The sequence below is a fragment of the Silurus aristotelis genome (assembly GCF_946808225.1).
Source record: "Silurus aristotelis genome assembly, chromosome: 21".
NCBI lineage: Eukaryota > Metazoa > Chordata > Actinopteri > Siluriformes > Siluridae > Silurus > Silurus aristotelis.
In genome coordinates, this window is record NC_139594.1 from 6,885,727 (window position 1) to 6,905,660 (window position 19,934).

Consider the following 19,934-nt stretch of genomic DNA (forward strand, 5'->3'; position numbering starts at 1 on the left):
TGAAGAAAATGCTGAATGATTTTCCCTGCAATGTCATGGTGTTGTTAAAGTGTTACTAGGGCATCACTTGGTGATCGCTATTATATCGCAGGTGGTTGCTGAGGTGACGATCGGATTAACAGAGTTGGTCAAACGTATTTGAATTGAGCAGAATTTGGTCCTCAATACATCCATGTGTGCTGGCTGTTTAGTAATTTGGTCTGCCGTGCAATTAGTGACAGGCTTTTTTAAAATAGCAGTGTTTTTTTCTAAATGAAAGGTAGTAATTTGACACCAGGAAAAAAAATAAATACAAGGACTAGTTTAATAGAAACGTTTTGCATATTATGCAAACGATGAGAACAGTGTGTGGGCAGAGCAAAATAGTCTAAAATACGTCACTTTTTGTGGTTTATCTCAAAGGTCCCCAACCACCAGGTCGCAACACAGTACCGTGCTATTGAAGAGACGCTACCGGGTCACAAGAACGCTCTGGGGTAAATGTCTGCGGATATGACCCTGTCCTTTAAGAACCACCATATAACAACTAAACTGGTCCGTGGTGTTTATGATGTTGGAGACCACCGGTTTATACCCAATAAAGGAGAAAAAAAAATTGCTTCACTCTCCACCTTATTTTACATAGAAAATAATTGACTGTAGGGAAAGATTTAAGGCAATTTGATTGGCCGATCATTTTTTAGCCACATGAGGATCTGTTCAGGTTTGGATTCATATTACAGTCACTGAGTGTCACATGGATACCCTAAACAAGTCTCACTGTTTTTCCAATGGACATTAAACATTGATTCTATACCAAAGAACTTGCTGGTTCCGAAATAACTTTTTTAATTAAGGGGTTAATAAAGTTTCATATACATGAACTTTCAACTCTGTGTCCTCCTCTTACAAGAGTTTTTGGTTTATAATGAACATGAGCATGTGACAATTTTCCTACTGGGAATTTATATCATGTGAAAATGATTTCCACAATCCCCTGCAGTGGATCTAAGCTTGTGGTAGGTTTTCTATGTGTGTGTGACAAAAGATCTAATCTTCTGATTCACCTTGGATGGGATGTCAGTCCATTACAGAGCAACACACACGCAATCATGCAAAATCCATAAATTTCATATCAACCTACACATACTACACACTCATTTACACAATCACACACTCATCATACACACTCTTTTACACAATCACACACTCAGTCCATCACGGGACACCACCCACGCACATCCTCACACATGATCATACACACTCGTCCTACACACTCACATTCCAGTCTTTTACAGAGCACCACACACACACACACACACAACACACACACACACACATATAAACATTCATTCATTCATTTTCCCCCGCTTATCCGTAATTCGGGTCGCGGGGGCAGCAGTCTAAGCAGGCCCCCGCCTTCGACTGCTGTCCAATCCTCACAGCACCGTCCCTTACGGTCCCTCCTGCAGGTGGTGAGCCCACGGGAAGACACATAAACATAAACATATACAACCGCACCTGTAACTCCTCAGTGGTGTTTAGATCTCAACCTGGCAACCCCAAACTCGGTGGGCGTGGTCCCGGTAGAGCTTGAAGCGAATCACTTCCGGCATCCGCGCGCAGTTCCTGTAGCCCAGGCAGAGCGGGGAGACGCGGAGAGGCGGCATGGCGGAGAAGAGCCCCGACCCGAGCTGCTCTGTGGCCCGGAGGAGTCCCGCCGTGTCCGCGGCCGACCGTGTACACTCAGCCAACACCGCTTCGTCCAAGTGGGTTCGCCTTAATGTCGGCGGCACGTATTTTCTCACCACCAGGCAAACCCTGTGCCGAGACCCCAAGTCGTTCCTGTATCGCCTGTGCCAGGCCGACCCCGACCTCGACTCTGACAAGGCAAGTTACCGACCGGCTCGTCCTCCGACCCCCTACCGCACCGGTGGAGGGGGAAACTTTTTATTTTTTATTATACACCTTCATCTGTTTTCTCAGAAGTCGTACAGCAGCGTTGTTGTTTATATCAAATACAAATACAAGAAAACCAAAAGATTTTACTAACGTTAGCCGGTTAGCTAGCGGTTCAGCTCCAGCATCTCTAAACCACATTAACCTCGTCACCGCATATTTGACTCGCTGTTCATGTCATAGTTAAATAATCTTCCAGTCCTAATATTAATGTTATAATTAAAATTAATAGTGACTTTTTAAAAATCGTTTAAAAACTTGCTAACACTGGTTTTAATGACACCCGACTATTCAGTCCGTGTTGTTTTTATCGCGTTGTGGAAAATAAATAATAACAAGCTCAACATTTTCCTTTATCAGTTTCAATTAAAATCAATAAACACATTATCGCATACTTTGCCCAGGTTTGATTCACATATAATACCTATATATATATATATATATATATATATATATATATATATATATATATATATATATATATACCTCTTTATTATTATACAAATAAATATCATGTATAAAAAAAAATTTCTGAACACATTTTCTGATAAACATGTCAACCAAGAATGAACAATAAACGATAATATAAAAACATGTATATACAGTTTTGATAACCTCGTTTATAAAACTGACTTTCGGTCCTGGAGGTTTGTTATTGGCTATGCCTCCTGTCAATCATTTTACAGGCGCTTTCTACAGGCTGCTATAGATCTTGTGGGCGGGGCTTCGTGAATACCAGCAAGAGTCATAATATATATATATATATATATATATATATATATATATATATATATATATATATATATATTAGTATTTAGCTTCTATGACAGGAAGTAGAATAGATGTTGGGGTTTTTGAGTTGACAAAAAAATGTATAGAGTGATGTCATTGGCCAGACAGAAAAAATGTAGGAAGTGATAGGTCTTTCATGAATGATTTGTTAATTTTAACTAGTATATAATGTGACTCAGAATAACAATGAGTCCCAGAACGATTCGTTCATTTTCAACCGGATGTGCATCAGCAAAGCATCACAAGATCTCCGGAGGATGTGTACAGAAAACAGAATTGAGTAGAATATTCTAGTCTGAGTCGTTAATTCTTTTATCACGTGATTCCCAAAGAAGCTACACAATGCAATAGGTAATGTTGGGTGTTTTTTTGGTCCGAATCTTGACATTGTTGTTGCAATAGTTATGGATGTCACGTGATGAAAGAAGTATCGATACGGACCAGAACGTATGAACTAATTCACTAAGATGATCTGATCTTTTATTAGTGGTAGGTCAGTGGTTAAAGCTCTGGGTTACGAATCATAAGTTTGAGGTTTTAGGGCCCCTGAGCAAGGCCCTTAGCCCTACCTACTCTTTGGGTGCTGTATCAGGCCTAACTCTGCATTTGCTCACCCCAGCTTCATAACAAGCTGGAATACACAAAGACAGAATATGTTCGCTGTTCTCGTATGCGTAATGCATACGTGACAAGTAAAAGCCTCTCTTTCGTTTTCTTTTTTTCTTTCTCTAATTGTCAGTTTCGTGGCTGTTTCAGAGCACACTGGCTTATAGACGACCTCAGGGCTAATGTTCATACTCAAAAAGAGAGGGTTTTTTTTTATTTCAGGAGGACGAAAGCTTTTTTTGGTGTCAAGAGGCTAGAAATTATTATACTATCAGAGTTCGGCTTTCGTCTTTATTAAATGGTCTGGACTGATTATTTCCAGAACCCTTTCCAAGACACTTTTAGAAGGATTTCACCCACACACCGTGCGATGCTTTTTCAGAGCTAATCCAGGAACATGTCGTCTACCACGAATGTGCATGATACTGTCTAGACGGTGTCTTTGTTTGCTTTGGCTTTTGCATAACTTGACAAAACACACTTGTAGGGAGGCACTTTGGCTACCAGGATTAATGTGTCTTTAAATGTACATTTAGGGCATTTGTCAGACGTCCGCATCCAGAGCGAATTATCACATTCATACAACGGTGCAGTTGAAGGTTTTTGTTCGAGGTCCCAGCAGTGAAACTCGTTGGTGCTGCTGCGGTTTTCCGCCCAGAGGTCCAACGTCTTAACCACCGAATTCACACTTTAGAGTAATGCATTGTTGTGAGCATTGTCTTGGAAACTACAGCTCGGTTGCTCAGTAGAACCCTTTTTGTGTATATGATTAAGTTTACGTGATATTAGTGCTGAATCTTGGAGCATGAAACGGTTGAGCGCAGAGTTTCCCAAACATCTCCACACCTTTATCACCCTGTCTTATCATTTAGGTTGTAACATTTGAACACAAATGTCATTTAAGTATGGTGTGATGTCAGTTCCAGTGTGGTGTGATTTGACTTTAAGGCAATCAGAGGCATCTCGCTTTTACTCATGGCATTGTGTGTTAATGCACATGTTTTTTATTATTGCAAAGGAGCGCAGTTAATCCGTACCGATTACAACTCACGATTTGGCACGCACACGAATCGCCATGATTAATCGCTCATTTTTTAAAAACTTGCGGATGAATCGTAATTTAACGATCGCAGAATGAAAGACGTTTTTTTCCCCTGACGATGTTGCTTTTTAAATAATTTCGTAACCGCACAGAACGGTCATGTGAACAGGACGTGTGAATTAGTCAACAACACTGGCTCAAAAAGCCTTCCGCAGCATTCAAATCAATTATATGGGAGCATTTCCTTGCTGTAACGTTTATTGTAATAAAGGGAAAAAAAGCACATGATATTTGTCCGATCCTTGACTCAAAAACAGGGACGTGACCCGAACCGTGAGTTTTGGGATCCATTGCACCACTGCTGTGTATGTTCTGTACATTCCACAGCACATCAGAGCCCAAACTTCCCACCCAGTCTGGTTTACAAGCCGTACTGTTTATCAGTTTGATGCATATTTAAACCTTTTTGCTGTTGTCATGATTTTTGTCATGGCCTCTTTTCTTAAATCTGCACAATTTAATCTTCTTAAAAATAGAGAAGACGCGCACACAAACAGCGCTTTCTGTACACGAGGTGACTTTTTAAATGTTAATAAATCTCAAATGTTAACCAGAATTAGAACCCCGGGTCGTGTTCGAGCTCAGTAACAGTCTAGAGTATGTGACTGGGACACTTGTTTGTTAAACACGGCTTCGTCTGCATGTGATTCGCAGTAGGATTTCAAAATATGATGCTCAATTGTGAAATGAATAAACGAAACAAAAGAGCAGATTGTGAGACTTCTCTCAGGCCTGGAGGTTTTTTAGTTCATGTGATCTCACCACCAAGAATTTAGCAGACTGGTTTAACCTTCTCGAGAAACCTTTCATGAATATCTTATCTTTTAATCCCAACTCTAGGATGAAACAGGTGCTTATTTGATCGACCGAGACCCGACGTACTTCGGCCCAGTCCTCAATTATCTGAGACATGGAAAGCTGGTGCTTAACCGAGGCCTTGCAGAAGAAGGTATGACGGGAATGCTCTCATGCCTCAACTTGCTAGTTTATTGTTTTGTTTTTCCTCCTGGGTTCTCAGTAAATGCTTTCTGTTTGTTTATGGCTTTGGTGGTGATTTGTAATGGAATGTTTATGACTAGGTGTTCTGGAAGAGGCTGAGTTTTATAACATCACCTCGCTTATAAAACTAGTGAAAGACAAAATCCGGGAGCGGGACTGCAAGATGTCTCAGGTGAGTGTACGGTGTTCAAGTGTGTGTGTAACAAATTCGTCTCATTATGTGATTATACAGTGGGAATTTCTAATGTCAAGAAGTAAGAACTGGGAATTCTTTAACTTTCCATTTTGATTTGATATCAGTTACTGAACTCAGGTTTGAGGAGACCATCCTGTTCCAGAGTAGTTTTTGTTTCAAATAGTTATAAGAACGCTGATGTAGACATGTTGTTTAAACACATACTACCAAACTCCATGTCCACCAAACACACCAGCCATTGATTGTAGACCATGAGTGCTAAGTGCTTAAATGGACGCTTAAGACTACACTTTCTTTGCAGCTTCCTGTAAAACACGTCTACCGAGTTCTCCAGTGTCAAGAGGAGGAACTCACTCAGATGGTCTCCACCATGTCAGACGGCTGGAAATTTGAACAGGTAAGTGTGAGGTGGAAGTAATGCATTTTAAATGCAGTCTCACCACGTCCTTGTTCCAGGAACTGTAACATTTCACTTAACGCTTGTAAAATATATACACTATATAAACAAAATTAGTGGGACACCTGACTTCTCCAGCAATATGTGTTTTTTTGCCAGATTTTTACCACATAATTGTATAGCATGTCTTTGGTGTGGGAGAATTTTCCCTTCACTAAACCTGTTCCAGCATGACAATGAAGATATGGTTTGGAGTGGAAGATTTTGAGTGGCCCACTTTGGAGTTCTGCCCTCAAATCTACTGAACAACTTTGGGATGAATTTGAATGCTGACTGCACCTTAGGCCTCCTCACCTACACCAGAACCTGTGTTTTTTTTTTTTATGTCCTTGTGGCTGAATGCGCACAAATCTTAACAACCACACTCCAAAATCTGTCTTTACAGAAGAGTGGAGGTTATTAGAAGAGCAAATGGGTACTGAATAGGGCTGCAACTAACCGTTATTTTGATAATCGATTTATCAGACAATTTCTCACAATCACACCCTTTTTTTTTGTTTTTCGTTGGGAGATGTTTTAGTATTATGATAACTAGATAAAACCCATTTCTGCAAGCGGCTGTGTTGTCATGTGGTCACGCAAACCCGTGACTTGAGCAGCTCAACTAATCGATAACGGCATCCGTTGACAACGAATTTCATTATGGATTTTATCGTTTAGTTGTTGCAGCCCTAGTGCTAAATGTTTTTATGTATTATTATCTATATTTGGGTTAGGGGTCAGACTATCATTTTTTTTTTCCGGATTTTCTTGATGGCAGCTATACTAATTAAAATATTATTATTAATGTAATATATCATAACATAAGTGTTAAAGAAGATGAGCGCTTTATAAAAAAGCAGTTTTGTTCGTGACGCAGTGGTACAGAATCATAGCCGTGTGGTTTTTGTATAACAGTATTTTTAGAAACAGACACTCGAGCCCAGTTTTGAGATGGCGGTTGATTTTGCAGTCTCTTGCCCTTTGCTGCTCTCTAAACTGCACTCTGAGTTTGGGTGTGGTATTTCTTCTGGAGGTGTGAAGAGAACAAGAGGGACGATAGACAGATAGAGCGAGAGTTTGCAGTGGAACGGTTGTGCAGTCATGTCTCTGGTGTTTGGTGTGTGTCAGGCTGTTCGTTTAGGATCACCAGTTTGTCTGTGGCCTCCAGCTTGTGCAGACAATTACGGCTTTATCTTCTCACATTTAATGTCTCTTGTTTTTTATCCGGTCCTCGCTTCAAATTGCAGGCTGTGTTTCAGCAAAGAGCAGCGCAGAGCAGTCGAGTTCAGGATGGAGATAATAAAACGCAAATGGCTGTTGGTTTAATAATAATGTTAATAATTGTGTAATAAGAAACCGTGATTGCTCATGCAGTAGTTAATTTGAGAAATTCATTTGTCATTTCACTGTTCGTGTTCAGTGTTGACAGCAGCAGGATTTTCCCAGAGCCTGAAGAACATGTCAGTTAACAACATGTTCAACAAATTTTTTTAATTAATCAGTGAAATCCATTAAAACCTTGAAATCTGTGGTATTTTATTTTTACGCTGCTGATTAAAAAAAGTTACTTAGAGATCATGTGATGGTTATTAACATCCTAAAAGCAATAGATAATATCTGATAGGTTCGGTCTCTCTTATTCTTTTATTATTCTTTTTATTTTATTTTATGTATGCATTAGCCAAACTGAACTTAATTGTTCCCACCAGATTTACATACTCGAAGGACATGTATAAGGACAGCGTGAAAGCAGTTAATTGTGCAGTAGGAACGACTGGTTCAAAGTGGAGGTGGGAGTGCATCAAGGATCGGCTCTAAGCCCCTTCCTGTTTGCAGTGGTGATGGACAGAAAGGAGTCTCCATGGTGTTTGCGGATGATATTGTGATTTGTGGTGAGACTAGGGTGCAGGTGGAGAAGAGCCTGGAGAGGTAAAGGTACACGCTGGAGAGAAGGAGAATAAAAGTCAGTAGGAGTAAAAAAAGAGTACATGTGTGTGAATGAGAGGGAGAGCAGTGGAGTGGTGCGGTTGCAGGGAGAAGAGGTGGAGAAGGTGGAGGAGTTCAGGTACTTGGGGTCAACAGTGCAAAGTAATAGAGAGTGTGTTAGAGAAGTGAAGAAAAGAGTGCAGGCAGGGTGGAGTGGGTGGAGAAGAGTGATAGCAGGAGTGATTTGTAATAGAAGAGTATCTGCAAGAGTGAAGGGGAAAGTTTATAGGACTGTGGTGAGACCTGTGATGTTGTATGATTTAGAGACAGTGGCACTGAGTAAAAGACAGGAGGTAGAGCTGGAGGTAGCAGAGCTGAAGATGTTGAGATTTCCGTTGGGCGTGACGAGGATGGACAGAATTAGAAATTAGTTCATTCGAAAAATTGGTTTGAAAGAGGCGGATGTAGAGAACGGGGTGTATGGAGACGGATGATCCGCTTTGGCGACCCCTAACGGGAGCAGCCGAAAGAAGATGATTTACATACTCCAGTGCAAAGCAGCGTCCTGACACGGCTCATTTGCATGTAGCAACGTGTACACAACTCTGTAAAAGGTCAATTGTGAGAGATTACAATAAACATGGACAGATCATGCTCACGTCATAAATTATTAATTGATGTACGCGTATGTTTGTTTTTGAAGTTGGTCAGCATCGGCTCGTCGTACAACTACGGAAATGAGGACCAGGCAGAGTTCCTCTGCGTCGTGTCCAAGGAGCTGCACAATCAGTCATACGGCACAAACAGCGAGCAGAGCGACAAGGCTAAGGTAAGCATCACACACACACACACCTTGGACATGAGACGACTAACTTTAACGTCATGAATCGCAAGTGGATTGCAGTTTATGACTGCTGTCACTGATGATTTGGAAATCAGTGGTGCCTACAGCTTCCACAATGAAAAATAAAACGGGTTTAAATGTTGTGTTTATCAGGGTGAATAAAGAATATTTGTTTATGGATAAATGGTAATTATAGCAGGCTTTTAATAATTCGGTAATCGATACTGTACATTCGACCACGCCCCCTAGTCTTTTTATTGACTAATAAAAAGATGTCGAAGTGTAAATGTTTCCATGTTCTTCCTGAATGGTTTTCCAGCAGCTCCCAACAGAAACTGTTGAAAACCTCAACTGAATGTAAGAATTGAGAAACACTTAGACTTTTATGGTTTTTGAGAGACGCCTGAATGTTCCTTGTGTTTACATTCAACAAACTCAATTATTTAATGCTATTAAGATTAAAGGTGTATTAAGGTGCGCTGACAGGGCATTGCATGAAAGATCACACTCTAGCCAACTGTTTGCTCTCTTAATAAAGCTTATAAAACTTGGATATTGGGTTAAATGAGCCACAGTCTAGATAGGAGTTGCACGATGTTGAAGTATGGAATGGTAGCCATGTTGGTTCAGTTTGGAGAGTAAGTTTCCAATGTTCCCTGCTCTAATACAACCCCAAACTATTAATCTTCTACATCCATGTTTGACTGTGGGTTTGAGGCAGTTTGTGTGCATCTTTTCTACTGTTCCCCATCTTACAGAAGTTCCTTGTTAGAACCGAAGATGACAGATTTGGACTCCCCAAAGTTTTGCTGCATATAAACAAAAGGAACATGCACATGTCTCTCTGAACCAATGTGTTTCCAAACATTCTATGGGCTCTGTAGATAAACACTACTTCTCCATGTTGAAGAAATACAAAAACATAAATACAAATGTCTGGTGTGGTTCATGAAACAGCGCCTTGTAGTGGACATGCACGTTAGTGCAAGTAAGAATTCTTCACCCTTTCTGAGCTTCTGCGTAAAGTCGCGGTTACATTACACTTTCAGCAGATAAAATTCGTTTGAATATCTGCTGTGGATATGGGTGGCAACCGGATGTGAAAATACATAGTATGTTTGTATACGCAGCAACACTGCGTGAAACGGGGCTTTGTGAAGCCGCGACAATGAGTTCTTTATCTTGTATATTCTGAGGTCACGCCTTGATGTATCAATATCTTGGGTTTTCACGTGATATAAATTATGTAGGTCAGAGGTAGCCAAAGTTCAACTTTGAGGCACAGTGACGTGCGAGACTTTGCCGCACTGAGCTTGTGTCCATTATTCGGATTTCGCAGCCAATGTCAAAATTGTGTGCGTAGTAAATGTGTGTCGAGTTGATTAGACATGTTATACACCAGTCGGGGATCTGAGATTATTGAAATTGATTGAAATGAAGAAATCTCTTTCTCTCTACTTATTAAAGTCTTAATCAAATCTCATCACTTCACACACACACACACACACACACACACACACACACACACACACACACACACACACCCTCCAGTGATTCGTGTGTATAATTTGGTGTGTAGAATGCTATGTTCATGGTGAAAGCCACATTTAAGATGAATTTCTTCTCCAAACCTTATGACTAAATCTGGATTAATTTGATTAAAAACCTTTTCAAAACGATCAGCAGGATAAAACATAGGTGGTCATTCTCACCTGCATTGCGAGTTAATATTTTGTAGCAGTCCATCAGCCGTGGATTATCAGTTACAGTTTTATTATTAACTCTAAAACGTGTCTAGGTCACATCCAGTTTGTTTAGTCTTCTTCAGCAATTGTCCTTGTTTTCCTCACATCTGAGATGACTCGTGACTTCCTGTTCTTCCAGTTTTCTGTCAGATGTTTAGTGATGGAAAACCTCCTCGATATTTAAACGTCTCATTTAGCAACATCTGACTGATAAAGTCCTCACAGCCTACGTCTCTTCTTCAGCTCAGTTCGGCTCATTTAGTCTGCCTTTAATGTTTCATATCATTGTCGTTTTTCTTTATGCTCCAGGCAGAATAATTTTCAGACTCATTTTTGATCCTGTAGTGCAGATGTTAAAACACATCTGTATGCTTAATGCATTATTTTATATAATACTTTTTTTTTTTTTTTTTTTTTTTGCTGTAACAGATTCTTCAAGAACAAGGTTCTCGGATGTGACCGTGATGCTCCTCTGTCATGCGGGTTGGATCCTACACAACATCATCAGGACGAAATTGGCAAGCCGGACGAAATGCTATTCATATTGGAGTTTATTTTCTTTATATTCCAAAAAGAACAAAGCAGGAATATGCATGTCATTTACAAGCTTATAAAAAAAAGGGCAGCGTTCCAGTTTACTCAGGGTCTCAGCTTGACATTCTGAATACCAATCGTGACGTTTTCCACTTCAGTGAGCAGTTTCTTATTATGTGGAAAAAAAAAGAAAAAAAAAAAAAGAATTCGGGGTATCTTTTGAAAATTGTTTAAAAATGGTTGGTTTAAAAAAGGTGGTTTAAAAAAAAAAAAAAAAAAAAGTTTACCGTGTTGTGAATTGCAGGTGTTACCATGGTGACCGATACGTCGGTGTTGACCGGTAGTGTTTACCTTACAAATGATTTTTTTTTTTTTTTTTTTTTTCTTTTCTTAAACCACACTTTGTATTTCAGCATGTATGTAGAAGTAGAGGTGATCAAACCTTTCTGTTCTGACCCGCCTTGGGTTTATTAGTCAGATCAGGAATGCGGATAAAAAATACGTTCATTAACATTTATTTTAAAGTTACATTAAGAGATATTTTTTGGTATTGTGGGTTTTTTTGTTTTTTGAATTTATTTTTTTTTGTTTTGTTTTTTTTGTGGGGGGAAATTATTATTATTATTATTATTTTTTTTTGAAAGGAAAAAAAAGATGTAAATGTAGTACAGTGGTGCTGAACTTCGTCTTCCAATGTTGGATTCATTCCAAAAGGTTTGCAGCTTTTTTTTCTTTTTTTTTTTTTTACTTTAATTTTTGTAACTGCAAACTCGTGTTTTTTGTGACTTATTTTAAATAACTTATTTACTTTTTTTTTTTCTGCCTCTGATGTTAAACGCTTTATTATTGACATGACAGTGACTGTTAAGTACAATTCTCTTTTTTTTTTTCTTTATTAACTGACAGATGGAGGAAATGGACCCTGTATAATTTTGTCTGAAGCGTGCTCACACTGGGGGGGTGTATGGATAAACAAAATATACGAAAAGGCTCTAAGAATGCTTGCTTTGAAATGAAAAGATGTTTTTGGTCAAATTGATTGAAACATTATATTTTTTAACAGACAGATTTTTTTTTTTTTTTTTTTTTATCGTGGTATCCATACACCCCTAACAGGGCGCTACGGCATAAATTATCCTAACAAATGATACCTAAAAACTGTAGCAGCATGCAATCGAGTAGAAGTAAAGCTCAGAGCAGTGAATCTTTTTATGGAAGATTCTCAATCATTTGCTTCGATCCTCTTTTATAGTTTTAATAATCGTATGACTCTTTTTTTTCTGACGTTGCCTTCTGACCAATAAAATGTCTGAACTTCGCTGTCGTCAGGGACACGCAAGCCGAACGCTTCGGTAGGCTTCAAACTCCATATCTGTTCAACACGGTGTATATAAATATAGTGTCATATATTCAGACAAAACTAATGCACGTAAATCCCCCACACACACCTCAACCATCTATCCTTCACACGCAAAGGGCTTCTCAGTCGAGCAAAAAATATGAGGTATAAACTCTCGCAGAGATCCAGACTCTCTCTCTCTCTCAATTTATCTATCCAACCATCCATCTCTCTAAACACAGCCTAATCAAGGCTCTATGTTTACATGCCTAGTGTCTTTTTTTTATTTATTAAATTTTTTTTTTTATTGATACCCTCTCCCGCCACATTAATGTACACGGACACCATAGCACACTTCAAATGGGTTTGAAATGCTTCAGTTTACATATCGTTACACTTGTTATAATACCTAGTTACTGTCCAGCCTGTGTCTTAGCAATCGGAGAGCCTTCTGGTCCTCCCCAGTGAAGCGATGACCAGCTCACTGCACCAGTGTCTTGTGAAACATGCCTTCGTCCCGTTCGAGCCTGAAGAATGGCTGTACTTTCTCCCGAACTCACAGGGAGGCGTAGCTTTCCCTCGCACGTGCACTCGGACACCGTGTTCCTTCTTTCACACGTCTGCCGGTTGCTGTAGTACCCCGTCTCCTCCTCTTTTTTTTTTTCTTTACTTTTTTTTTAATAAACGAGCAGAAGCAGGCCTAAAGATGGTGTCTTTCTGCTAAACTTTGTCACTGCTGGTCCTATATTACTATCCTATAAAATGTATGTTTTTTTTTTTTTTGTATCAATATTTTTATGCTTAAAGTGTGTACACACTATTATTATTATTATTATTATATGTAATTGCAAGTAAACAACCAAGGAAAAATGTATATGATGCTAGAGCCAGGTCTACCTTAATAAAAACTTTGTTGAATTGCACATCTTTGGTGTTTGGATAGATTTCAGATCAAGCCTGAGAAATGTAAGGCTGAGATTTTCTGCAGACAAATCAAACCCTATCACTTCTTTCCTTATTAGTGCAAGGACCTGATCAGAACACCAGAGGGCATACTTGTGCTGCTTTCTCAAGCTTTCAGACTTTAGGAACTAATGGGATACGATCATTACCATTCTGAGGATCTTGTAATGCAATTATAACCTCGGAATGATTTAATGACACTGGAATTTGTTTGGTAAAGCAGGTTAAGAAAAAAACCCTTTAGGGTTCTCCTTCAAGGTTTTGGATTCTGTTCCAGGGATGTAGTACTGAACACATGGTGGAGCAAAAATCCAAACATTCATGCCATTTTGGCAGACGCCTTTATCACATTCATACAACGGAGCATATATGGGGTTATGGGTCTTGCTCAGGGGCCCAGAAGTGGCAATTTGGTGTGGCTGGGATTTGAACTCGACCTTCTGAGCCGAATGTTTTAATGTGTCGAATGCCTTAACCACCCATCCTTGATACCACACCCAAACACAAATCTTATCTGATTTCTATCCACTACAGTCGTATTCTCAGCGGGATTCCATAGTTCCTGTTTTTGCCGCTCATTCTTGGTGCATTTCTACAGATTTGTTTTATATAGCAGACACCCTTATCCAGATGTGACCTAAAGAAGTTCTTTGGAACCCCTAGCATTAAACACAACCTCATACAGGTCGACTAGGTCATGGTTAAAGAGATCTATTCGTGTTCCCGATGTAAAAAATAAAAATAAAAAATAAAAATGTTTCTAGGTGCAACCTTGAGGTGGATGGGCTAAAAGTGCAGAAGACCACATCAGGTCTCTTAACAGGAATCACATCCAAAGTGGACAGCTGTAGATTTGAAAATAAACAATATTGAAGTTGAAATGTTTTGATGCGGTAGCATTACATTTCCCTTCACTTGAGCTCAAACCTGTTTCAGCATGTCAATAACCCTGTGCACAAAGCCAGCTCCATGAAGATCTGGTTTGCATGGGTTGGAGTGAAAGATCTTAAGTGGCCGCCTATAGAGCTCTGATCTCAAGTCTATTAAACACCTTTGGGATGAGTGCGAACACTGACTGCACCCCAGGTCTCGTCTCCTCACCTCGCCTACATCCAAACCATACTTTACTAACACCCTTGTGGCTGAATGAACACAAATCTCCACAAGCTAAACAAAATCTAGTGGAACCCAAATCTTCCCTGAAGATTGGAGCGAATTATAACAAGAAGTGTGAAATATATGTCTCCCACATACAAATCATATGGTCAAGTGTACACAAACTTTTGTTAATTTAGCATAATTTATAAATTCTTGGATATATAGAGTGAAGGTAACAGCAAAAGGGATGTTCAAAATGCATATACCAGTCATATGGTCAGGTGTCCACAAACTTTTGCTCATAGTGTTAACACTCCTGCTATAACCATTTTGTTCTGCTTATTATTAATTTTTATCATGTGCTATAAACTGTCTTGCCACACACACACACACACACACACACACACACACACACACACACACACACACACACACAAAATACAGTATTCTAATGGTGATTTATCTACTTTAGTCCCTGTGTCTACTCCGAGCATTTCCTTTCCAGAGTAAACTTCTTGATAAGATAAACGGCCCATGCTACATGTGAACCCCCTGCAGCAGCCCCGCCCAGGCAATTTCCCACGATTCCTAAACATGCCGTGACTCGTTTGTTGCCTGTTGCTTCGTGGTAGCCGAGTGTGTGAAGTGCTCTGAGGCTGAGTACGTTTCTGCACTATACGCCATGGCAACAAAACCAGCCAATCTAGCCCAAGAGCTCAAAAACATGCTAAGATACAGCAAGTTAGCATTGCTGAGAAGAAGCTTCCCAAATAAGAGATCCCACAGTAGCTTATCTGCTTCATAGTCAGGCGTCTAAGACCCTCGTACACACACAAATTATATTTATTGAAAGTGTTGCACAGATTCGTGCTTTAAATGATAATGATACAGTACTACACGACTGCACCAGTCATCCAAGGACCTCCTTACAATTTGCATACAAACGGCCAGTATCATGAGGTGTCTCCAGAATCGCTCATGTGAAGGATAATCCAACCGTGAGCCATTTTAATGCACGATATAAAGTCAAGTCAAGTCAAGTCAAGTTTATTTGTATAGCGCTTTTCACAACAGACATTGTCTCAAAGCAGCTTTACAGAAAACAACAGTGAAGGTGAATGGTGTGCGTTTGTCCCTGATGAGCAGCCGTGGCGACAGTGGCAAGGAAAAACTCCCTTAGATGATATGAGGAAGAAACCTTGAGAGGAACCAGACTCAAAGGGGAACCCATCCTCATATGGGTGACATCAAAAGTTTGGTCATAAATCTTTCAACAATACAGAACAATTTGTGATCATCATAGATCCAGCATCAGCTTCTCCATGCCAGGGCCTTTAAACACTCGGCATCTACTTCTCCATGATCATCCATAGGTCCATAATCTTCACGAGGTGGGACGTGACTGGAGCTGGCCAAACCTCAGGAAGCCTCGGGATGGGGAGAGAAAGAGAAGCAGTGGAGAGGAATTAGCGTAGCTGCTGTTCATGATATTAACAGCACAAGTTGATAATGTGCATGTGATCAGATGTTCTGGAGCACAAGGTTGTGATGTGATGTGTGTGATGTGTGTTATGTGTAGGCTTTGCTAAAAAGATATGTTTTTAATCTAAATAAAGGCGAATAATCACCTGACACAAACCAAAGTGCATTAAAATCAGGTAACACGTGCAGCACCTAGCCTTGGATTGATCCTGCTAATACCATGTTTGTTTGCTAGCATTAAAAATGTTATTTTATGAGTTGAGATATATACAATTCTACCCGCTTTAAATCATACACTCAAAAAACACTCAAAAAAAAAAAAAAAAGCCAGAAAAAGAGAGAGAGAAATTATGCGTGTGTGTAGTCATAAATGTTGTATCTGTGCTAAGTCTTTGCTAACAATAAAGCTTCATTAGAATTAGCAGCATCATTAGCAGACATTGCAATTTTTGCTTATACCATGTTTGTTTGCTAGCATTAAAAATATGTTATTTTATGAGTTGAGATATATACAATTCTACCTGCTTTAAATCATACACTCAAAAAACACTCAAAAAAAAGCCAGAGAAAGAGAGAGAGAAATTATGCATGTGTGTAGTCATAGATGTTGTATCTGTGCTAAGTCTTTGCTAACAATAAAGCTTCATTAGAATTAGCGGCATCATTAGCAGGCATTGCAAACTTTGCTATTTTTTTTTTTTTAAAGCTGGTCAGATGAACATGAAAGGGCAAAACATTAGCCGACTTCACCACAAGCTTCTCGAGAGGGAACGTACACATTGTTTGGCGCTAGCTAGTGATAGAATCTATATTGTCGAATCAAAGCAAGTAGGCTTTTATTGTCATTCCATCCATATACTGTACTATACCATATACTGTATGGTCACTTCTAGATAATACCCTTCCGTGTTTATCTTCACATTGCACCATATACAGTATTATTTTAATATATATTTCACCTCTGCATCCCCATAATACGTTTATTGCATATTTATATATTTATATTTGATTATTTATATACGTTGCTATTTGCACTTCTGGTTAAATGCTAAGTGCATTTTATTGGCCCTGCACTTGTACACTGCACAATGACAAAGTTGAATCTAATCTAATTTTATTTACAGTGGAGTACACAGTGAAACTAACACTGCTCTCCACAGGCCTGGGGTGATACGCAAGACAACACGAATTAACAAAAAAACTACACAAAACCAAAAAAATACAACACAAAACCAGGAGAGATGCAAATGTGTGCAAACGGTTAATAGGTTTGTTCATTTGTTTTTAAGAGAGAGAGAGAGAGAGAGAGAGAGAGAGAGAGAGAGAGAGAGAGAGAGAGAGAGAGAGAGAGTGTGTGTGTGTGTGTGTGTGTGTGTGTGTGTGTGTGTGTGTGTGTGTGTGTGTCCAGTTCCTCTATACTGGGTAGTCAAGTGGCTCATAGAAAGAAACTCTATCTGTGAGTGCCTAAATGCTTTGGTACCATTTTTCTAGACAGCAACACTGTAAAAACTGTGTGTTAGGTGTGTGTGTGTGTGTGTGTGTGTGTGTGTGTGTGTGTGTGTGATCTGCTGTATTTCAATTAGAGGAGCAAAAAATAATGTCACTTACTTCATATTCGATTTCTCATTCATGGATCTGTTGGATCCATGGATCATGGATCAAGTGATCTCGATTAGTTGCGTCCAAAACTGGCACTCTTGATTGTACGATTGGGAAAATACAAAGCGGTGGTTTAGTGGTTAAGCTGTCAGACTTCTGATCGGAAGGTCCTAAGTTGAAATCCCAGTCCCACCAACGTGGGGGCCCTTGAGCAAGGCCCTTAACTTTTCGGGTGTAGAAATGTATAAAAAAAAAGATCACTGGATATAAGGCGATCTCTGAAAATGGCACAAATGTAAACGTCATGTGCGTGGAATCGGACAGCCGATTGAGTGTCACAATTGTGGAAGTGGCGCAGGAATTACAGCGTCTCCGGCATCTCGTATTACACTACAGCCCAGTGCAGCTGACCTTGCTCCTCAATCGATCCTGTTGTCCTTGATGCTAGGCCAGATTTAATTTTTGCGTGCATATACCATACCGATCGATTATTTCTTCCTCCTTTAAAATGGCATACTTAAAAGAGATGTACAGGACAGCAGCCTGTGTATCATCGAGCCCCTTGTACTGTACAAGATGTTTCGGCTTTTTGCACTGCAAGATTTGAAAGTAAGTGATATTTACAGAGAAAGGTCAGCTTCAGTTCTGGGGGAAATAAACAGCGGACATAAAACTCACGAACGCTTCACATCGTCATCATCATCATCAATAATATTAATAATAATAATAATAATAATAATAATAATAATAATAAGGCAAGCAGAGCCACTCAAAGATCAACCGTATTCCACAAATGCTTTGGATCATCATTGGGTGTGTTCTTAATCATCCTAGATTGTATGACCAGAAGTTTGTGCACCTCTGTCCATTATATCCATAGGTATATGTACTTGTTCAAGATTGCATTCCAGATTTACTGTTATAATAATTAGACATGTGGCTCTGTTCTTTTTTTAATACTTTATTAATCCAAAAGTGTAATTTTTACATATCCCAGTTTGTCAGGAAGCTGGGGTCAGAGCACAGGGTCAGCCATGATACAGCACCATGGGGGCAGATAGGGTTAAGTGCCTTGCTCAAGGGCCCAACAGTGGCAGCTTGACAGTAGTGGGGCTTAAACTCATGATCAGTATCTTAGAGTCTTAACCTCCGAACCACCTCTACAATATTTCTAGGAAATGTCAATCATCTAATGAAAAATATTTCTTTCTATCTTGTCTTCAAAAAATGTTTTTACTTAATTCTGATCTAAGTGGAATGAATATGCACTGCAAGGCAATTATGGCCAGACTAAAAAAAAAAAAAAAAAGAATTTTTTTTTTTATTGTAAATTCCCTTGCTTACTTCTACCAATTACATACTAGAAAAATATGTACTATATAATAAGAACCTACAATTAATACCCTTTATTAAGGAGACAAATTATAAAGCATATATCTGACCTTCCCCAAGAAATTATCATTATTATTTATATATATATTTTTTGTTTGCTTGTTTGTATTATGTACAAATTGTAGAATAAAAAAGAAAGAAAATTATATGTAAATTAAATGTATATTGTGTGGCAGATAAGAATGTATTCATCCCTGTTTTGGAAAAAGTACTGCTGTTTATGCTACTGCCCTACAAATAATGAGGTGCTCAGTGGGGTTGAGGTCTGAGGTCTGAGGTCAAGGCTCAGTCTAGGACATTAAAGATTATCCACTCTAACCTTAACACACCACTCCATGGAGGTCACTTTACCACATTGCCTCAGTTTTTAATGTTCTGGGTTATTGATCGCCCTTGAGTAAGGCCTTTAACTCTTTGTACTCCAGGGGGGCTGTATCATGTCTGACCCCAGTTTCCTATCATTGCTGGGAAATGCAAAAAAACAACTTAACTGGGCTCCAATGTATACACCAACCAGGCATAACATTATCACCACCTGCCAAAATTGTTTTTTGGTCAAGTTTTGACCTGACCTGCATTAGCCTGCACTGTTCCTTTCTTGGGGCACTTTTGATAGATACTGACCACTGCAGACCAGGAACAGCCCACAAGAGCTACAGTTTTGGAGATGCTCTGACCCAGTCGTCTAGACATCACAATTTGGCCCTTGTCAGACTCGCTCATATCCTTACCCTCGCCCATTTTTCCTGCTTCTAACACGTCAAATTTGAGGACAAAGTGTTTACTTGCTGCCTAATAAATCCCACCCACTAGCAGGTGCCATGACAAATAGATAAACGGTGTTATTCACTTCACCTGTCATGATGTTATAAGGTCATAATGTTATCATATTTAAAAAAAAAATCTATTTCGAGTCCCAGTGAAAGCAAATGAATGCTGC

At 39.4% G+C, this 19,934-nt stretch overlaps 1 protein-coding gene across 1 annotated transcript; it reads left to right on the forward strand.

Moving 5' to 3' along the window:
* The first annotated feature begins 1,531 nt into the window (after nucleotides 1-1,531).
* kctd5a (potassium channel tetramerization domain containing 5a) lies at nucleotides 1,532-13,383 on the forward strand. Its single transcript, XM_083524629.1, has 6 exons — nucleotides 1,532-1,869; nucleotides 5,279-5,387; nucleotides 5,518-5,609; nucleotides 5,935-6,030; nucleotides 8,702-8,827; nucleotides 11,017-13,383. The coding sequence occupies exons 1-6, from the start codon at nucleotides 1,648-1,650 to the stop codon at nucleotides 11,044-11,046; spliced, it is 675 nt and encodes a 224-aa protein (XP_083380755.1). The 5' UTR covers nucleotides 1,532-1,647; the 3' UTR covers nucleotides 11,047-13,383.
* The last annotated feature ends 6,551 nt before the right edge of the window (nucleotides 13,384-19,934 follow it).

Bases quoted from the DNA above. Each gene is read 5' to 3' on its own strand.
- kctd5a (XM_083524629.1), top strand. From the start codon at position 1,648: ATGGCGGAGAAGAGCCCCGACCCGAGCTGCTCTGTGGCCCGGAGGAGT. The intron at 6,031-8,701 runs GTAAGTGTGAGG...TTGTTTTTGAAG, and splicing joins ACGGCTGGAAATTTGAACAG to TTGGTCAGCATCGGCTCGTC. The intron at 8,828-11,016 runs GTAAGCATCACA...TTGCTGTAACAG, and splicing joins AGCAGAGCGACAAGGCTAAG to ATTCTTCAAGAACAAGGTTC.